This window comes from Polistes canadensis, unplaced genomic scaffold (genome assembly GCF_001313835.1).
Source record: "Polistes canadensis isolate GaletaPanama2010 unplaced genomic scaffold, ASM131383v1 scaffold_6, whole genome shotgun sequence".
NCBI lineage: Eukaryota > Metazoa > Arthropoda > Insecta > Hymenoptera > Vespidae > Polistes > Polistes canadensis.
This window is the reverse complement of record NW_014569553.1, coordinates 1590438-1613962: the sequence shown is the minus strand read 5'-3', so window position 1 is coordinate 1613962 and position 23525 is coordinate 1590438. Positions and strand designations below refer to the sequence as shown.

Here is a 23525-nt window from a genome sequence, read left to right as displayed (position 1 = left end):
TATTCAAAGTTGATAAAACAATAGGACTAACAAAAAATCTATTTTCAAAGGACAGAAAGAGATAAAAACGTATCTACGAGCATTCATTGCTCGCGTTTAATCTATTTCGTTTTCTTAATTTTCGAAGAAAATGTAATTTAACTCTTTAAATCAATAGAAAAACTCAATCTCGAGATTAGATAACCATCGCTTGGAAGGCCTTCAAACGAAAAACACGTATTTTCTATCCCTGAATTTATAACAGTACAGTATAAACACAGGTATTTTGAAACAAAATCGAAGAATGTTTTTCTTATACTTGAGATCAACTCTCGTATCTTAACTACTTGCCTCTTGTAAATTCATATATTAACTAATTGAAGTATATAATTCTGCCTTTTTGTTCATATTTAAATAGGCCAGTATAGTTATTTCTGGGTTTAGCTAGTCATTTCATGAATCAGCAGATTTGACAAAGTAACGCCGGTATATATATATGTACGTACATGTGTGTGTATGTTTTTTTTTTATGCATTTTTACTCGTCGAAAGCTTTAGTCGTGAAATATATTGCAATTAAAGCTCACCATTGTAATTACACAGAATGTGTACTTTGATATACATATGTGTTAATATTATTCTTATTGTATACGCGAGCACATACATGTTATGTTGTGTGCAAACAAATCTAGTTTGAAGAAAAAATATTAATATTATTATTACTATTATTACTATCATCATCATTCTACTCTTATTCTTATTAGTATTCTTACAGTTTTTCTTCTTATTATTAATATTGCGTTTGCCCAACCGTCGTACGAACATATGCACGTTCACTTGCCATTTTTTCTTGTATAAGAAACGAAAAAAAAAAAACGAAAAAAATTGAAAAAAAGAGAAAATAATTGTGTGAAGATCGTTTACATAATTTTTCATAGGCAAGAATTAGTACGCGATATCTCGCGACTAGACATTACCTGTGAATACGACCAAAAATAAATTTAAAAAAGTATAAAAAAGAAAAGAAAAAGAAAAGAAAAAGAAAAAAAAGACGAAAAGAGATGATACTGATATCTAGTTAGAAATTCAAAATTTACCAAAGTGTTTAGGATGAATTAAGCTAGTCTTTTGTAAACTACTAACATAAAATAATATATATAATATATATATTATATATTAGGCGTAACAATTAATTCGGTGCCTTCTTAACAAATTTGATCTTTATTTATAAAATAATTATACATCTGTTATTCTTTGACCCCATTATGTTCAATAACTTTGGTCATCGAAATGACGGTTATAAAATGACGGGCGATTATTTACATTCAAATCAGTTATGAATAATTTAATATCAAGACACCGAATTAATTGTTATATATCCTTAATATAATATATTTATATAAATACTATGTATAATATTTATATAAATATATTATATATAAACATACACATATATATATATATATTTTCAGAATTATGTGCTAGAAATGTCTGAACGCGTAGATAGAAGACAATATAATAACTGTGTCATGTTCTACTCTAATTGAAAGTAATGAAATACGCATTGTGAATTAGCGCATATTTTTAATAAATGGATCGTAAAATAAACAAGCCCATCACGTATATGATATGTCCACCTTTTAGGGAAGAATTTGATCGTAGAAAAATATTGCTCCATTATAGATGTTATTCCTTTTGAATGATATCCTTCCTTGATTTTTGTTTTATCTTCATGGCCATTTTGATTCTAGGTATATCTATGAAAATGTATAGTTTAAATATATAAAATATAAATATTATAGACGAATTCATTAATGAATCTGTCAATAAACATTGTATACATAATATTTTATACAAAGAATTTCAAAATAATTTGAGGTTATGTGATAATCTATCAACTGATATTTTCCTAATATACTTTTATTTTATTCACGAATAAATATAACATTTCTTTGTATTCTAACAATTTACAGAATCATTAACTATAAAGCAATCTATTGGTCGTGTAATAAGTAAATATGCAGAATTTTTATACTTAATGAATTCTTGCAAACGTAATTCAGTTATATATGAAATAAAATTATCTAGCATTAGTAACGCATACATTTACAAATTGATATCCCTTAATGTTTTAGTGTTTTCTTTCTTTTTATTTAAAGCAATGACAGTAAATAAATAGTCAAGGAAACTTTTTACTATAGATGACAAAATTAAACCTAAAACGTTATATCTTTCGTTATAACAGAACATACAATAATGTCATTATTTGACATTCTCCACGTAGCAATAGATAAAGAGAACTGAATGAAATCTGAATGCTTGTCACTCATACAAAATTACTTATAGTATTTCCATGAAATCGATCTATCGATGCATGTATATTCAAATCAAATCGTTAATAATCACTCTCAAGTATGTAACATTATCAAATCGCAAAACGATAAATATTCTAAAGAGACCTTAAAACTAAAAATTGCAGATTCAGTAATTTTTGTTCTTATAAACAAATGAATATTTTGCTTTGCCAGTAATGATCAATTATTATAAGGATTCAAACAACACGATTTTATTTTTGAAGATTTTACAAAATTGGTTTTCTCTAAAAATTTTGTCGAGGAAACCTATCATATATAAATGATTTCGTTTTTCTAATTTGTCAAACACATATCTAATATAAGATTACATTGTGAAATAATAGTTTAATTATGAAATCATATTTTGTGATGTACATCGAGCTTATAAAACAAACGCACAATATTTACTTTTCCTTTGATTTTATTACAAAAACATTGATTTTTTTTTTGGACACTTAATGATTTTATTCATCATTATTGAGAAAAAAAACATGGCTGTAACCGTTGTATGCAGGCTGAAAATGAGTGTTTGCAAATTTGTATCACATGACACTAACTTTGATTATAAATATAGACATTTATGTTATTAATTACATACAACTTCTAAGTACGCATCCACATTATGTTAAATATCATAAATATATATATATATGTGGGTGTGTATATATATATATATATGTATATACGCTTACGCGTATGTTGTAAGAGTGTGTAATAATATATAATGCTTAGTAACTGTACACTACACATTTTATAAAAGTTTCACTAGCAATTGTTTGTCTTAATGACGTTATATATATATATAAGTTAAAATTATAATTCCAAATACTGGCAAAGCAATTCCTGATCTTTGTATTGCGCAATTATTTTATCGTATGTCTTTTACTCTCTACTATTCCCCAACGTTGTTTTTTATGCAACGAAAGTGACGATTGCATGTAATTATTAGAGATGAATGATTGTAACCTTCTTCTTTATTAACCCTTCTACACCAATCGTTCTGTAGTCTTGTTATATAATGAAACTGAGTCGTATATATTATGCCTAATATTCAGTAAAGCACAGTTAGGCATATTTCATTGAAATATATACAGGAAGTTTCATAAATGCATGTTAATACTTTAGGGGATATATTTACATACTAACAAATAAAAAATGCCCGATACTTGTTTCTAACTTACAGAATATTTTTCAAATCATCTGTAAGTTAGAAACAAGTCCTGGTTTGATAAAAGCTGTTATACGTTTTATGCATTAAGTCTTGACCTTATTTAATGTTTGTTAATAATGTTCATCGACATAAAGCATACTAAATTTTGTGCAGTCAGTGTTTTGTTCTCGCGAATAGCGTAAGCGGTATTCAGTAGGTTCTGAAATCGAGAAAATAGTTTCACATACTTATCCTACTATAACCAATATTTAATTCATTTAAAATTGTTACAAATAGAAATGAACTGAAATTAAATCGATTATATTAATAATGAAATTTTACATATCATAGAATGTTTTCACCTATTCATGGTTATGATTAAGGTAAAAAAATTCGACATATATTGACATAACATTTTTTACTCTTTTTTAAATATATATATACTTCTTAAAGTATTGGCATTTATGGAACATCCTGTATATTGTAAATTACTTAATATTTTTTATAACTCTGATACCTCTGGTGTAGAAAAACTTAAATGTCCCGATTAATCTTACACGATCTATGTTGGAAACTAGTAGATTGTAGCGTTTTTATATAATACTTCATTCATATTGTCATATGGACTGTTCTCACGCAAAAAGCATTGAATTCGATATTTTTCTTTACAATTAAATTATAATAATCAAGGCTATAAAAGCACATAAAATGAATTAAGCTTTTCTCTTTAATCTTCACATTAAATAAGAAAATTGTTTGATTTTATTATAATGTTCTACGTGGTTTTACTAATAATTCTATAAAGTGAAAACTTAATGGAGATAATTATATTTCTTTTGTGTAATCAATTTTCTATATCTCAATTATGATACAAATTTTATCACATATTTACTAGTACATACGATTAAATCAGCAATAGCGTACTTCTTACAAGCTGTGTTGGACTCACTTGTAAAAACTGCATGATCTTTACTCTTTCATCGTACCTTTAAATATTTTTCATTATCATATCAAAGTATATGCTATAACTTTGCTATTGTTACATTATAGAAACTATAGTATATGTGTGCATCAGTTGTTAAGAAGTTTGCTTTAACTTATATTCAGACAAATTTTAAGGGATGCAAAAAATTGTTGCCAGATTATAACTTATAATTTAAATTAATTTCTTCACTCAAAATTAGGAAAATTTGTAAACACGAGTTTAATATAATTTTAACATGGCCGAAGTTATTTATGTTTAAAGTGGTTTTGTAGTACGGAAAATGATATTTTTTTCTACATTATAGGAAAACATCAAGATTTAATAATTAATCTCACATTTCATTAGAAGAATCACTATTGGAGGTACTTCCAGTTGATGACGAAGTGGATGATGATCTGCTACTGTTAGATTCGTTAGCAGCCCTGTAAAATATAGTAGACATACATTGTAAGTAATTAGATAGTTAAACTAAGTACATTTCATTTTAGTAAATTGTTACCATACCTAAAGAGAGCAGCTAAACTAGGTCTAACAGTATCTTGATTTGCTTCTGCAGTACTTTGATCACCTAAACTTTGTCTGCAAATCGGGCATGTTCCATGCTACAAAAAATTATAATACGTATCAATTAACATCATTTTTTAATATAAATATTTAGAAAAAATATTATCAGATACTTACAAGTTCAAGCCAAGGTACGATGCAAGGGGTATGATAAAAATGTTGACATGGAAGTTGTCTAACTGGTTCAGCTAATTTAAAGTCTTCCCAGCAAACGGAGCATTGCAATTTGCTATCTGTATACGAAAATTTAATACAGTAAATTTACAAATGGTTTAATATAAATGACATTTTACAATTAAGTATCACTTACCAACTTGACTTTGTGTTACTGCTGTCTTAGGTATAGCGTCAATTTGTTTTTGTGGTAAAGGAGGTGGTCCAGTTCCATCCATTTGATTCAATAACTGTGTGACAATAGCATCCAATCCATCCCGACCCCAAACATAATCTCCAGGGTTTCCCAAGAACAGTCTAATATTGAATCTATATTATTCGATTTTATTTTAGTAATACTAATATAAAATAAAAAGACAATAGCTTACGTTTTGAGTGATTGACATTATGATTGAAATAATCTGGAATTTTACAAATATTAAGGCAAAATTAAAATCTAACCTGTGATCTTATGAGGACAAGCACATAAATGGTATTACGAATGTCTTCTATTTTTTAATTAGTACATATTTCATGAATATATGCAAACACGTGAGTTAACATAATGAAGATAAAATTTTCTTTGTAAAAATAACCAGTTATTGTCAATGTCTATAACTTATGTGTGATATTTTACAGTGCTTTTTGTTACAATATTTTTATTTTCGAAATGATTAAATGACATTACAAGATCACAATTCTGGCAATATATAGATGTAGATATTAAAATAATTCTTTGCTAAAAAAGTTACTATATTCATATATAGTGACTTTCAAAAATATTCGGACATTGCAGTATAACTGACTTTATAGATTGATATTTCGATTGTTTATGAGGTCATCGTCTTAACTATTGTTTCTGGTAAAAGTCATTATGTATTAACATTGATAAACATACATAAAAAACAAACATACGGATATTATTCAGTCATTTCATAGTGAGAATCGCATTGAATCCATTCTATAAACTGGAAGATCAAATCTTTTTAAATACGAGGGAGAAAAAGGAAAAATTGTTCAAAAAGAGGAAAGAAAATCCACAAATAAATGTTCCATAAATGTTCCATAAGTAGTTAGCGAGTTATTAGAAGAAAGCTCCAAATACATACATGTGGAAAAGTCAATTATCTAAAGAAATGAGAGTAAAAGTAAAGAAGAGGATAAGGAAGAAAAAAACGCGAGGCAGGTAATGAAGTATAGTAGTATAAAGTAGAGCGATTACTTTATAAACAATCGAAATATCAAGCTGTTAGGTTAGTTATACTACAGTCCGACATTTTTTGGAAGTCACTGTAATCATATTATAACTCGAGCAATAAAATGCAAACAAAAAATAATAAATGAATAATACTAGAATGTTTAGACATTTTAAAAGGAAGCCAGCATAGAAAATAGAATGCCTATAAAAATATTGAACAAATTTGCATGCATAACTATTAGAATGAAAAATAATAGGGGAGGGGGGTATTGTGTATTAGATAAAAAAAAAAAATACTTTGATTTTTGATGATAAGCAATTATAATATTTAAAATGTATTTGGAAGCACTACATACACAGGTGGTTGTCCATCTTGTGTTACTGGATGGCCTAGACCAGCTCCTGACAAGTTAAGTATGAAGTCTTGAATAAAATTTTCAATAGGTATTGCTTCTTGCCTTCCACGATTGCTGTCAAATCAATACATTGAATTATTAACTATTGCATAATATTAAATATTATGCAAAGAAATTTGTTATTGTAAGTGAATTTATCAATGTACCCAGAATAGTATCATAAAACTTAATGCAACATAAAGCATAGAAAATGTGTAAACTCTTTGGAATATGATTCAGCTTTCTATATTTGTTTTATTAATTTCTTTTTTGATATTTTTATTTTCAATAAATATATGTTATACATTCTTAAGTCATTTAACTCATTTGTGTATATTTGAATACAACACAGCCTAGCATAACAAGATACAGCAAAACTTGGTACACTACATTACAGTATAGCACTCATCTACACACATATGCACTTTATTACTTTCACTATACAAGTATCAACTATTAAATATTGGAAATTTTATAATTTCCATTTTTTTTTTTTTTTTTTAATTAACCCTTCGAGTGCTATGGATGTATATATGTGTTTCATAAAAGTTTACAAGCATCGACTGTGGGTGCATATGTGTGTTTGTTAATATGAATGCAAAGAATGCAATGTCGGTTTGTATATTGATAGCTATTTCAAGTCTTATCATACCAAAATTATGCTTGACAAAAACTTTCTTATGTTATTTAATTTGGAAGAACTATGATTATAATTTATTGTTAGCTGTGCCTAATGTAATAAATCAATAGAACTTAAACTAACAATAAAGTATTCCATCCCTATGAAGTACTTCAACTTAGAATATTTAACATTCAAAGAATTAAATATTTTTAAATAATATCATAAACTATGGAAATACTGTAACTGTATCAAATAAATCAAACATATAATTAGTGTACTAATAATGATAAAATGTGATGTTGCCTCAAGCATGCTTCAATCTAAAAACTAATGTATTATTTATATTTACATGATTAAAATGTTTGCAATACAAGCAATCTATATTAAGAAATACTTTCTAAAAGCAACTATTAATTTTTTTTTATGCAGTTGTGAGTCAAAAAATAAAAAATGAGTTTATAAATAGCGGGCGATAGGTGAGCGCATAAGTTTGTATGATTAATCGTAGGCAATATAAATTAAAAAATAACTGAATTAGTTTATATTTATACTTAAATATTTTTTCATTGTAATTTGAAATTTACTGAATTATTTGTGTTCGATTAATGAAGTATTTTCTTAACAAACTTAATTTATTGTCAGATTAATCATACAAGCCTTGTAGGGTTATCATGTCAGTAAATGGAATACCGATGGCGCAGAAGCCCAGTGCGGGAAGGAAGTGCAGTGTACCTGCCAGAGCGACGAGTATCTGGTGTATTGCGTGACCAGCTAACTCGTCTTCTGCCTTCTAACGTATTGCTTCTGTTACCTGCACGTGGTTGCATATTGAGGGTAGGAGATTCCAATATCATTTCTACAAAATCACGATCAGTAGGGTAACGCTGTAACAGTAATTAAGAAAGAGAAATTACAATGATAATACTGGTTTGATTTTGTGTATCTTTTAAATTGAAATATTTTATTTATTTCAATTTATTATAATTTTTAAAATAATTTAAAGAGAAACTCTATATAAGTTATACGACTCACATTATAGCCTGGAATATCAATAATATCAATATCACTTAGGTCTTCGCCGCTTATATCCATCCCAGAACCATTGTCGTTGGTTCCAACCTCCAATTCTTCTATAAATCCACATGAACATCTTGGACAAGTGTAATCCTATTCAATATTTAAGAGAGTTAGTTAAAGTTATCAAAATTAACAAAGACTGTAATTGCAAATAGTGCAATTGACTAAAGCTATAGCATATCTCATAGAAATAAAGCATATATCCAAAAATCAATTCTTGCTTGTGTAATCTTCAAAAATAAAATGATCTTTATATTCTAAATAATTATTTTGTAACATATAAAGCTTCTATAAATATTTATTTTTCAAAATCAAAAATATATATATATAAGTATTTTCAAGGACATGATAGAGAGTCTAAAGTACAAATACTAATATATAGTACTGATAATATATACATATTACGGAGAACTTTATTTGCATTTCATTGATAAAATTAAAAGTAAACGCATTATATTTTAAAACTCTATTATCATGTTTTATATATATAATAGAAAGATTGTTGTTTATTAATATACTTATATTTATTCATTTTTTCATATCATGTAGTATGTAGGACACGGTAAAAAAAGAAAAATAAGGTATAACTGTCATTTATGCTTATGACAATACTGTCAATTTGACAGTCAGTGTACAAAATTAAATGGCACGTAGTATAGGAAAGAACCATATTATTATTGTTAGAATGGATGCACGAACTAATCCAAAAATGTACATAAACGTTTTAGGTTGCATGATAATAAAGACTATTAACGTCGAAAAAAGTATTTAACGACAAATAGACTTTTGCCTTTTAATATAATGTTATACCTATCGGTTAATAACGTAATTAAGGATTATTTATTTTTGAGGAAAAAAAGGTTTAATTTTTGTGGCCAGAGAAGATTCTTGAAGATTATTAAAGTACGAACATTGATGAACATGGCATTGTTTCTGATAGAGGGGTCAGGCAATAGGAATTTTACACATGGTTATAATGACAACTTGCAGATTGATGTTGTACTTTCGCTGATCATATTATAAACACGCATACTAGTTACATCAACTACAAGCAACATTAGAGCATACTTACGGGTTGCAAACACTCAATTTCATCAATGCATTTATGGCAATAAAAACGGGACACCGGAGTCCCGTCCACAACGGCTTCAGCCATGTTTTACGTGTCCTTCTCTCTCTTCTTCCCTAGTTCCTAAAGTGCGTAGTCTGACTCATATAGCAGAAGTAGATGGCATAAACTACACGTAACTTCGAGATACTAAGTTCCTGCTCTGAGGATGGCTAGCGTGTGTGCAGTAGTCATATGCATTATTATTAGATGGCGTCATTTTATTTCAGTAAATTATGTAATAATATATCTTTAAGGATATTTACTCACAAAAATTAAAAGGTTGTGTTTTGTAATAGATAGATTGACGTTACACTTACCCATTATTATCGTCGACGTGTCGTCGTCGTCGTCGTTGTCGTTGTCGTTGTCCTTATGCGATTACAACGACATAATTTTTTATTCCCTATCCAAGTTCGTCTTTATCAATTGAAGGTAAATCGTTTCTGACATTTGATATACCCTGATCACTACTTTTATTCAATACGTCAGCATATCAAATTATTCTTCCCTATACGTTATTTCTATTGGTCGATTCAAATTGGTCCATGAAAATAAACCAATCCAATTGGAAGTTGTATAACAACCAATATTAGTTGTGTTTGTTTTAACTTCTATTATTTTACAAAGGAAATGTCATTTTGCGAGATAATATATATATTTTTTTTTTTTACGTAGATCTTATATTTATAAATATATCTATTTTTATAGTATTTCGTCTGATAACTTTGCAAAGAACATTAAGAAAGAATTCTACACTTTCTGTTTGTTAAGGATTTAGCAATCTCATCGCTAGTGTCGTACATAAACGTTGGTAACGACGTTCTGATTATAAAATTTCATAGCTTTGTTTCAAATTGTTGTAAATTCATTTAAGTATTCCTAATGAATATTTATTACGAGGAATAAAATTATCTTGTTTACCTTATTCTAACATTTTTAACACTTTTTACGTTGGAAATGTTTTAAGAGAGAATATGAAAAGTAAAAAAAATAAAGAAAAATAAGAAAAGTGAGTATCGTCAAGGTGCTACTGTAGAATTATGCAAATGACTTGCTGAAGAATTGTTTTGGTATTTGCTTTAGCTATATGATATATCTTTCAAAAAATTAATATTTAATGAAAACTTCATTTATATTGGTCAGAATTAATTTCATACGATTATGGTATCGATATCATTCGAGAAAATATCCTAGTTATCAACTGACTCGTGTCGGTATTTCAAATTATTTTTTGATAATATCGCGAATTTATTCATAGCAAAGAATAGGGAAGTACATAAAAGCTCCCAAGTTCTTTTTCCCCTAACCAGAGTCATCTTAGTTAGTACCCTGACCACTAGTGGGCGATAGTAGGTACTTAACGTGATGACGGTACAATACTGTTAAAGAATATAGTATTCTACCTACTATCATCCACTGGTGGTCAGGATACTAACTAAGATGACTCCGGTTAGGGGAAAAAAATGAGCTTGTAAGCTTCTGTGTACTTCCTGCATTCTTTGTTCATAGGTATATACTTTTTTCTATACATCTTATCTACTTTACCGTCATTTGCATCTTACTATGATACCTGACTCGACTCAATCTCTCAAAATCAAATACTATTATTTATAGTAATTTGATATATATAGTGATTTTAAATCACACATATTTTCCCTGTTGATAGAAAAAAATTAGATCTATTTACTAATCCTATAAGTAACAGTAAATGCGTTTATACGATACGATTTTTTGAATATATGTACGTCCATTTTCTTTTCAACATTTTAATATTTGTTTTCTACTTAAACAATTGAATATTGAGTTTCCAAGATCATTACTGAATCTATCAATAAAATAATGAAATCGTCTTAATGCTGTCATTACGATATACATACGTCATATTACCAAACGTTCTGCTTTTTTTTAAATCAATTTTTTACCAAGTTTTACTGATACAAGTAAATGTAAAAAATTACCAATTCAGTGACTTCAATACATACAGTTGATGGGAATATTGTGTGAACGTGTAAGTAAGTATATACAAATTATAGTAAATTTACAATTAGATGATGTAACTACGAAGGCGTGTTATGAAATAAATTAATTATCTTAATGCTAGAAAAGAATGTGTAATAAAAAAAAGGCAATTTTATCAATAATGTTAAATTAAATAGGAAATGATAAATAATATGAAAAAAATTGTAAATAACTTTTGACAGTGAATGCATCTTGATTTTAACTTAATGGTAAACAAAATTTTGATTTAAATTTTGATCATTCTGTATATCGAAGTATTAATAATGATTAAATATTAATTATGACATTTAAATATTACTTATTTTCGGTCATTTTCACATACCTCCCACATCTTTAATCTACATCTAAACAATAGAAAAATATGTTATGTTAAGTTTGTCAAAAAATGCTTTGTAGTTTGGCTTCCTAAGATTGGGACATCCTGTAATAATATAATAATATAATAAATAAAATATTTGCGTTACTATATAGATGATCGTAAAATAGCCTGCTCGGACAAAATATTAATTCGGTGTAATTACAATATATTTCATTGAAAAAATTCCAGGAAAACTTCTTGCCGTCTGGTGAATGAGAAACATTGTTCTGCATTATATTTTGTTGTTAAATAAACGAAAACTTCAGAATCTAAATATTATTTATTTGACAGAACTTCGTATTACATATTTTGGACTATAAGTCATCGAAAGTTTTAAAAGAAAAATGATAAGACGTTTACTTTATCAATATGTTTTTAAACGGACATCTACGTTTACTCTTGGTATAGTCGTAACAAGTTTGATCTTTGAACGAACTTATGATTACCTTTGCGAAACCATTTTTGAGCGGATAAACGATGGAGTGAGTGATATATATAGATTTTCATTTTTGTTAGAGGATATCAGTGATGCACTATCAGAGAAATTAAAAAGAAATTCTAGTGATTAGTTACACTTCAAAGCACAATTCAGAATTTGTATTTGAATAATTCAAAAATACATATGTGGTTGAGATAGATTTTGTGAACAAATTTTCTGCTTAAAAATTTCAGATTATTAGTTCTCTGTGTGTATCTGTTAATTAGAAAAAAAAACCATAATTAATGTTTAAATATTTTTTTTAGTCTCTTTACATTAATCGTAAGGATCAAATGGTTAGTGCGAATATCTTTTTTCTAGAGATTATGGATGCATATAAAACATCGATATGAAAATCCTTCCGTATTTCCTGTCGTTGAAGAAACAGGAAGTAAACAAGAGTCGCCTGATTTACAGCACACCGATATTATAAAAGAAATTTCCGTCGAGAAAAAAACTGATTCAGTTGAATAGATAATTTTTGTGTGTTGCGGCAATATGAGTGCTCTGTTCGTATAATAATCAGATCTTTTGAATTTGTTACTCTTAAAAACAACTTGTTAAATACAATGTTAAATATAACTTAATAACAACTTAAAGTTGGATTCACAGTTGAAAAATATTTGTGTTTATGAATTTAAAATTTATATCATAATCGCTAAGGATAACGATATGTACACGTTTGTGTATGAAATAACGACACGATAAAGGACATAAATAAAAGAAGTCACGCTAAGGTTTAAAGATGATAGCCGAATTTTGAAGAGAAAGTTTCAATGAGATATAAATATACAAGTGGATTCGAGTAGCAAAACGAATACTTGATCGAGTGGCTAATGTACATGTAAAAATTGTCAAAAAAAAAAAAAGTGTAAAATAAATTTTACGAATATTTGTTGATTGATCGTTGTTTGTACCTTTTATTTATTCCATTGGTGAAAACTTATTAAATAAGAGAATAAACAATTCGTTCATCCGTATTATACAGGTAAATAAATTTAATTCAAAGTCACTAATTCATATTAAAGATATGCTTATCGTTTTAGAAAAATTAAAAAACTTGTTAAAATTACATAGCTTAAATTATAAAAGCTTACATAGCTAAAAGTATAAAAAATATTTGCCGAAACTTTTCGAAGAAATGGCAAAGTAGGAAAAATTTGCAGCATCGCATTCATTGCCATTTTATGAACCTTTTCAGATTGATTTATTATTCGAAAATGTATTCTGCGCGTAGATAAAAGAGTGTACTTTAATTTAATATAAAAATCATTAAAATCCATTTGCTAAAAGTATGAAAAATATTTACCGAAACTTTTCAAAGAAATTGCAAAGATGCACAATTTACAGCATTGCATTCTCTGACATTTTCTGCACTTTACATTTGATTTTCATAACTCTACAAAGTATTCTACGTGTAGACAAAAGAGTGTACTTTAATTTAATATAAAAATCATTAAAATTATAATAAAATTTTTAATTACAGATCGTATTCATCATGTGGAATTTAAATACATCTATCATTGTGGTGGCTTTTATTAGTAGAATTATTCCCGATTTATTTGCTATAACAATATCTTTTAATTCGATAAATTTCGAAGAAGATCTCAGTTTCAACTTTGAGGAACCGATGGACAGATGCAACAATCCGTTACATGATACTGTAAACCTTGTTGACATGGGTGTAAAGATAGTGAGAGACAATTTTATCTCTAGCAACACCTTGAGATCTATCAATCTCGAGGCGAATGAAATTGTAACTATCTCTCAGAATGCTTTTGATTTAGTTCCAAATTTGTTTTGTCTCAATATTCGATGGAACAATATGACAAATATATTAGACAACTTTCTACCATTATTTAAGCACCTAGCATTAGGCAAATTAAATTTAGCTCATACAGCATTTAAAAATGTTCTCGACGATTTTAAGGATTTGGATTTGGCAGTTTCCAGTAGGGAAATTGAAGTATCATCAAGAGGTCGTCTACCCAGTCTAACCCATTTAGATATTAGTGACAATGATTTATTCGAAATACCGGAATATTTCGAATCTTCATTTCCTCGGTTGACGCACCTGTATTTGTCGGATAATAAATTAAGCAGTAGCTCCTTCCGTTATATACCTGCGACAACGCAGTATATATATTTGGAAAGAAACCGCGGCAATCTTGAATTAACGACTTTTCCAAGTGGTGTTTATGGGTTAATTTTAAACAATAATTATTTACATTGGAACATCGAACCTGTCAATCTATATCCAAATCTAAGAGTATTATCTATTCGTAATTGCAATGACATTGTTAAAATCATTCAACGTCTTGAAAAAGGAAAACTCTTTGATTTGGATATATCAGTAAACAACTTAGACTATATCGATTCAGAATTATTCAATAATGCGACATCTTTACAACGTTTTTCTTTAGATCAAAATAATATTAAATCATTAAATTTTTTAGCTCCTTTATGTTCCTTAAAAGATTTATCGGTTGCTTATAATAAGCTTATCTATATTTCGGCGAATCTTTTTTCGAATCAAGACTTATTAACTACATTAAATTTGCGTGGAAATCGTATCGCTTTAATTGATAAAGATGCTTTCTCAAACTTGAGAATGTTAGAAAAACTTGATCTTGCAGAAAATCGTCTAATGAAGCTTCCTGACTCATGGATGTATACCTTGGAAAGATTGTATTATCTTAATTTGAAATCGAATCACTTTTCTACCATCGATCACATGTTTATATATTCTCGTTCGAATCTGAATAGCTTATATTTGGAAAATAATCATTTTGCAGAGATCAAAATGGATAGTTTAATGAAATTACCCCCATACGTTGAAGTTTATTTATCATCGATAAATAATTCTTCACGTAAAATGTAAAAAAGTGTTTTATTAAAATCAAAATAATCTATTATTATATGAAATTTATAATAATAGTAATTATGTATATTATTCTTTGCTTAATTAAATATTAGAAAAAAACGAATAAATTAATATATTTGTGATGATTGCTAAAATTTGTTTCCAAAATCGCGCAAAAAAGTACGAGAAAATTAGGCACGAATGTTTGCAATTATCCAGAAGAATAAATAAGAAAACAAATTATTTTGCTAATAATCGTTTGCAAAGCTTACACGTGAATCATTTACATGATTCACTTATATGTAATCATTAAGATTTTATATATAATTTTTTGTCTATAATGTATTTTATATGTAATTGTATTTTATATGTAACTATAATAATTTATATGTAAACTGTAATAAATCGTAGCAGATAGTTCATTTTTATCACATACATTAATAATTGCTATGAAATTCACAGTATTGTACTGAAAATTGAAGTTCTGCAAAATATATAAAAATCTTTCTTTGAAATTAATAGTTTAGATATTTTTTTGTATTAAAATTCTCATTGGAGAAACCGTTCACGTGCTATTTTTTGTTCACTTATATAACAATTAACCAAATATCTATACGGACAAATTGTAAAGATGTATGGAGTTAATAAGAAAAAAAAAAAAAGAAAAAAATAATAATGCTTTCTATGAATAACAAGTCATTTATACGAATACTACACAACAAATAAAATAGGTCATGCCAAGGTGTGAAGAAGCTAACCGAATCTTGAAGAAAAGTTCAAACGCTATATAAATACGCAAACGGATTTGAATAACAGATTGAATAACAGATTGAGTAGTTAATCGAGTAGCGAAACGAGTAGTTAAACGAGAGCCAATTGCTTATATAAAGATTGTCAATTAAAGTTTAATATTAATCTTAAGACTATTATTTTTTAGTAAACCGCGTGCTAAACACATTTTATTTATTTTATTAGTGACAAGTTATCGAATAGGAAAACAAAAAATTCATTTATTCGTATTATACAGGTAAATACATTTTATTCAATGTCATTAACTCATAATTGTGAATTAATATTAAAGATGTTTGTAAAAATGAAATATTCATATAAAAATCATGCTTTACACGCTTCACGCTTTTTTTCCTTCCAATATTAACTACAACTTTTCTTCTTCCTTTTTTTTCTCCTCATTCATTCTCTTAAACTTATAATCACTTTTTTTCGTCTTTCTCTTTTCACACATCCTACTCGTTACATTATTATTTACCACGTCCCTTAAATTTTTAATAAAGAATGGTAAAAAAGCTGGCAATTTCTTTCTCATCGTTGTAATAAATAATTTCTTAAAAAATTAATCCCTGATAAAAAAGTATGTATTGATAAAAGTATGTGAATCAGTTGTTTAATGACATCAAGTCGATGTTTCATTAAATGCTTTAATAAATAAAATTATATAATATATTTGACAGACTTTGCAATCATAGACAAAAATACGATTATAGAATTAAATTAGAATAAAATATGCATTTTTACAAATTATATTTTAAATTATATTATTGTATTTTTTGAACTGCATTACTTTCTGTGGTTATTCTTTTCTTATCGCCTTTTTTTTTTTTAAATATTATTCTGTTTCTAATTACTCAAGAAAAGTTAAAAGTTGAAATATGATATATTGAAAATTGCTTTTTATTACAGATCGTATTCATCATGTGTAATTTAACTACATCTATCATTGTGATGGTTTTTATGAGTACGGGAATTATTCATGGTTTACTTGGTATATCGATATCAACCTTTTCGGAAAGATTCGAAGAAGATCTTAGTTTCCATTTTGAAAAACCGATGGACAGATGTAACAATACGGGACACGATATTGTGCGCTTTGTAAAAACGGGTTTGGAGGTATTAAGGGATAATTTTATCGTCAGCGATTATGTGAAAACTATCAATCTCGAGGATAATAAAATCGTTTATATCTCTCCGAATGCTTTTGAAGGTGTTCCATATTTGTCTTGTCTCAATATTCGTCATAATTATATAGAAACCATATTCGAAAATTTTCTACCATCATTTAACCACACGGAATTAACCACATTGAATTTAGCACATACAGCATATAAAAAGCTTTCCAACAATAATAAGAACCTAAATTCTTTAGATTTTTTAGATTCAAATAAAACAATTTCAGTTGGACCAAAAAGTTTCCTTCCTAATGTTAAGTATTTAGATATTAGCAACAATAAATTATACGAATTACCGGCGTATCTAAATTCTTCATATCCTCGTTTGACTCACCTTTATGCGTCAGATAATGCATTGAGTAATAGTACCTTTAAGCGTATACCTGCGACAACGCAATATTTGTATTTGGAAAGAAACCGTGGCATCATCGAAATATCGTATTTTCCAAAAAATATTTATGGGTTATTTTTAAACGAGAATAATTTTGAATCAAATTTCGGATATCCTTATCAATATTCAAATTTAAGAATATTATCTCTACGAAAGTGCAATAGATTTAATGAAATATTTCCTTACCTTAACAGTAGAAGCCTCGTTGAATTAGATATATCATCAAACAACATAGATTATATTGATTCAAAATTATTAAGAAATACGACAACTTTAAAACGTTTATCTTTAGATCGAAATTCTCTTGATTCATTATTATTTCTATATCCTTTAGATGCTTTGATTGATTTGTCGATTGCTTATAATAAGCTTGTTAATATTACGTCAAATGTTTTTCAAAATTTGATACATTTAGAGAAATTAAATTTGCGTGGAAATCGTATAGCGTTAATCGATAACAATGCATTTTCAAATTTGAAAGGGTTAGAAAAACTTGATCTTGCAGAAAATCGTCTGATGAGGCTTCCTGAATCATGGATGAAAAATTTAATAAATTTGCGATATCTTAATTTAAAATCAAATATGTTTGCTAACATCGATAAAATGTATATAAATATTTATTCACGTTTAAATAACTTATTTGTGGAGAACAATAATTTCACGCAGATCGAAATGGCAAGTTTAGTAAATATGCCATCAACTGTTACTGTTCATCTATCATCGATAAATAGTTATACGTGTATAACTTAACAGATTTTTATTAAATTCAAAATTATTTATTATTATTTAAGACATATAATATTAGTAAAAATGTAGATTATTATTAATCGAAAAAAAATATTATAATCAACGAATAAATTAATATATTAAGTAAATTTTAAATGAATAAAATTTAATTAAAGATTTGAAAAGTCTATGTGTTTATTAATTTTAAATCTATGTCATGATCTGTAAGAACAATGAGCTTGATATGCGAACGTTTATATAATAATTAATGGCACGATAAAGTATATAAATATAATAAGTCACGACAAGGTTTGAAGAAGCTAATCGAATTTTGAAGGGAAAGTTCTAATTAGATATAAATACACAAGCGGACTCGAGTAGCAAAACAAATACTTGATCGAGTGTCTAATGCAATCCCTGGCGGTTCAGGGAAAGTTAGCAATGCCTGGTGTTAGTAATTTCATCGTTAGTAATCGTATGAAATCTATTAATCACGAGAACAATAAAATCGTGTATATCTCTCCGAATACTTTTAAGGTTATTCTAAATTTTCCTTTCTTAATATTCGACGGAACTATATAGGAATTTTGGGAGAAACAAGATTCGAAGTAAATTTCGCGATTTATTTGATCATAATTCATAGAATAATACTTATCTATTAACTTGGTAATTAACGTTAACCGATAACATTTATTTATACAATTAAAAGTATACAATGTCATAAAACAACTATTAATTTAATTGATTTTTCGAAAGATTATAAGCATTAGAAAAAAAATATTTAAAATTTCCTAAAAAATTCATATGTTTAAAAGTAATGGTTGACAAAATTTGAAACATATTATGAATACGTTTTCTGTCGTGCTAAATAACATACAATCTTTTAGTTGAATCGAAAGGTGTCATCTAAAAAAAATTAGAGACTTGGTGTGAAATGTCTCCATATTAAAATATATTATTTTATTTTTTATTATATTATTCTGATATTTTATTGTTGTACACATATATTTTGAATAAAGCAGTATGACTACGATCACAAGCAACGAGCCGTCAGTGGTTATGATATCGTTTTCATTTGCTGACGTATATAAAATAAAGCGCGATTAGAGACAAAAATAATATTTCTGTATGCATAAAAGTATTATTCTAGTAGTGCTTTGATACCAATGAAAACGTCTTTATCGTATCACTACTGAAGTATTCATCGACGAAGAAGAGCTGAATATTAAGAACATACAAAATTATTCAGACATATAATATAAGTTAGTCACGTTATTCGTTCATCGGAATTTTATAGGTAAATACAATGTTTATATATCTAACTAATTCTCAAAAATACAGTATTGAAATAATAATAATAATAAGATAATTATAAAAATAAAATAATCATAAAAAGATCATGTGTAACTCGCAACATAATCAATCTTGAAGTAATTTAAAATTATTTCATATTTTTCATAAACACATCCACTTGGTAACAAAAATATATATATATAAAAAAAAAAAAAAAAACTATTTTAAATTAAATAATTGTTTTTTATACTGCAGAATTACTTCTGGAAATTAATTAGTCACTTTTTATAATATTCTTATTATAGTATGTAAAAAATGTATACTTATTTTTCATACCTATTTAAAATATTTAAAGTTTGGTAAAAATATTATATATTACAGAGATAAAATGCATTTTTCATGTTCTCAAGTAATTTCGTCACATAACATTTGAAACGCATACTTTTAATGTTCTAGGCAGAAAAAATTATGAACAAGCAAACACAAGGTGCAGTATTTGGCGTTTTAAGTTTTCTGGCATTGTTCAGAATTGGACTATTGCAATCCACCGAAGATGGCATTTTATTACCGTTTTCGCCGAATATGAATAACGATGAATATAACGATGAATATAACAATGAATATATCTTTGGATATAAGAAAGATTACGATTACTATGCGAAAGAAGATGCAACATTATCCGCAGATTCTAACATTTATAAAGATATAAATATAGATGAAGTTATTCATAAGAAGGATTTAAATACTGAGAAATCCAATATGGAGAATTCAAATACGGAGGATCCAATGACAGATGATCCATATACTGAGAACAATATTTTAAATGTAAATTGCAATAAATTTGACTCATTGTTTAATTTTTCAGATACGATTATAAAAAGACTTGGAAAAGATTTCCATAATTCTCCGTTTACAAGATGTTTGAATTTTGAAGGAAATCAAATAGAATCAGTCGCGTCTGGTGCATTTAATAGTTTACCAGCTTTGGAATATTTAAATCTAGCTGGAAACTCGATTTCATTTGTATTTTCGTTTAATGGTCATAATAATTTGAAAGTATTAATACTCGCAAATCAATCATTGTATTACGAGCGAATATTGGAAATATCGGGAGAGTATCCGGAACTACGTTATTTAGATTTAAGTAATAACAAAATATCTTCTATAAATCGGCAAAATGATTATTTTCAGGATGTTTATAGTTCTACATATGAAATACGTGTATTTCCTAGATTAAGTTATTTGGATTTATCTTATAATAAGTTGACAACATTCAATAATAATTTTTTATTTAATCGCAATATAACGAATCTGTATCTAACGAATAATAATCTTTATCATGTCGATTTACATATTTATAGCAATTTAGTTGAATTGGTGCTAGAAGGTAATGACATTAGAGGTATCGTTGATTATTCTAATAGTGAATACGTATGGATCGATGAAATGCCAGAATTGAAATATCTTTGGATATCTAATAATCGTATAACCAAAATAGATGAAAGAATCTTGAAAAAAATGAACAAATTAGTTACTCTTGATCTTTCGAATAACGAACTAGAAAGTATTTCAATAGCACAAAATTATGAATTTAATTCATTAGAAAACATATATTTAGATCATAACAAATTATTTTCAATCTCTATGAGACATCGCTTATCAAACTTATCCATTTTATCAGTGACTTATAATGAGTTGAAGGAAATTGTTCCGTATTTTGTAGATGCACCAATTTTGAAGAAATTGTATTTAAGTAATAATGGAATTAATGCTATTCATGAACATGCATTTTCTAAACTTGAATTGTTAGAAGAACTTTATTTGCAGAATAACGTTTTAGAACAATTACCTAACAAATGGAGTCAAAATTTAAGAAATCTTCGTTATCTCAATTTGTCAAATAACGCATTTAAAACTTTAGAATCTTTATCGCTTATCCAGTCTTTACCATTAATAAAAATTGATTTCATAAACAATCCCATAATTTATATGAAAGTTGAAGTTTTGCAAAATTTACCGAAAAATGCAACCATATACTTGATTCCGCAATTTAAAGACAATGAGTTATCTAAAAGAAGTTTGTAGAATTGTATATTATAGGCTTATTTATATTTTTCTGAATTCTTGATTAGCTGTTCCTTATCTATAGTTAAATCTTGGATGTATGTTAAAATGAGATAAATAAAAAAATAATATTAACTTCGTAATACTAATAGTATTTTTTTTTGACTTTAATTTGACTTTATTAAAATCTTGTACTCCTTTAATTCCTACATCTTGACTATTTAACAAATTTTGTTCTTTTTTTTTAATTAAAAATATTAACAACTCGAAAGTTCACATCAGTGGTTTCCAAACATCTTCTGTAATTGTCCGAAATAAATAAATCCAACATTTTACAAAATTTTACATCCGTACGCTGCTAATGAACTAAAAAAATAAAAAATATTATATATAAAAAATTCGCAAGATTGCTTAATTATATAATTCGATACAGATAACTTAACGAAGTCAATTTTAAACTTTATGATGATCTTTTTTCTATATTTTGAAAAAAAAAGTTTTTATTTGAATGAAATAAAAATAATTTTTTACTAAATGCTGACTGTTTAAGAAAGATGTGTGTTAAATTTCATTGAAATCACTTGAATAATTCTTTAGAAAACATTCCAGCAGTTTTACAAAACGTAATTTCGAGTAGCTGACCAAATAAAAAAAGAAGTATGAGATCCAGTGTTATATGAAACATTTGAAACAATATATTACCAATTCGTAAGCAACATTATCAATGATGTATAAAGTAATATCATAATTACCGATTCTTTAGAAAGAAAGAGCTTACTATCTATCCATTGCAGCTATGATTTAAAAAAGAAAGCTGCAAAAAAAAACGTGATATTCTAGAACTGTAAAGATGCAATGAATGAATCGAATGCACAATCTCTTTTATAGATCGCAATTTAAATTTGAACAATTTGGGTCTACTCGCTGGTATCTGTAAATAGATAAAAGTTATTAAAAAACATTATAATTGTAATTAGTTTCTGTATAATAAATGAATAAAATGAACCAAGGAGAGAAAGGAATAAGGATATTATATTAATTAGGAATTTCAAAGAAACTAATTACAATTATAATGTTTATGGTAAGCGGTCTTTRGCTRGATTTTACTTGCARTGGAAYGTATAWCATATAAAATATGTTAAACATTATACTGAAAGTAAAATACCATTGCCCAGGTCTAACCACGAGGAGGTAACCGCTTCCGAAGACCCACGAGGGATATGCATCCTGAAGATGTCTACATCCGAATTTAATTGAAAAGAAATAAGATAATCTAGTCGAGAAAGTTTTTTAAAGAACATCACTCATAGTCCTTGCCCTAAAAATTTTATCTATTCGYGACTAACTCTCTTCGACGTTTACATGTTAAAGTCTAAAAGAAAATTGATTAAAAAACAATATAAGTTATCAGTAAATTTGATGTTATTGTATTGCCTCAGTAACGAAATTAAATTTAAAAAAGTCAACTAAAAAAACAATAAATAAAAATATATTAAAATTATTTTCTATTTTTATTACGTTAATAGGTATGTAATAATTAAACCAGTACATATGTGTTAAAACAAGCTGAAATATAAAGAGAGTGCATTAGAATACTTAAAAAATTGTTAAATAATCGATAGAAATGTCWATTGTTGTAAAAAAGATCCGAATATATGTTCGGAGCTCCGTCTTCTTCGAAATCCACCTTGAGACTGGCACTTTCTCTTCTATGTAATTACTTTTATTGAAAGTTGTTTATATGACTTTTCGAACGTTGTGCATGTGTGTAAAAGAAATAAT

The 23525-nt window shown here is 27.1% G+C and overlaps 2 protein-coding genes across 5 annotated transcripts; one reads left to right on the top strand and one right to left on the bottom strand.

The window, feature by feature from the left end:
* Positions 1-1882: 1882 nt before the first annotated feature.
* LOC106789499 (E3 ubiquitin-protein ligase RNF126) lies at positions 1883-10001 on the bottom strand. 4 transcript variants are annotated; one of them, XM_014753760.1, is made up of 9 exons: positions 9905-10001; positions 9549-9757; positions 8432-8566; positions 8090-8283; positions 6739-6852; positions 5342-5514; positions 5149-5264; positions 4972-5069; positions 1883-4889 (listed from the first exon to the last, which is right to left on the bottom strand). In XM_014753760.1, exons 2-9 carry the CDS (start codon positions 9630-9632, stop codon positions 4799-4801), a joined length of 1005 nt encoding a protein of 334 aa, XP_014609246.1. In that variant the 5' UTR covers positions 9633-9757; positions 9905-10001; the 3' UTR covers positions 1883-4798. The 4 variants fall into 4 exon arrangements, with proteins under 4 accessions (XP_014609246.1, XP_014609256.1, XP_014609264.1 ...); XM_014753770.1 differs by having other exon boundaries at positions 5342-5502; positions 9905-10000; XM_014753778.1 differs by having other exon boundaries at positions 8132-8283; positions 9905-9973.
* A 10130-nt stretch (positions 10002-20131) lies between these two features.
* Positions 20132-21886, top strand: LOC106788782 (leucine-rich repeat-containing protein let-4-like). Its single transcript, XM_014752347.1, has one exon. The coding sequence runs from the start codon at positions 20148-20150 to the stop codon at positions 21762-21764; it is 1617 nt and encodes a 538-aa protein (XP_014607833.1). The 5' UTR covers positions 20132-20147; the 3' UTR covers positions 21765-21886.
* Positions 21887-23525: the final 1639 nt, after the last annotated feature.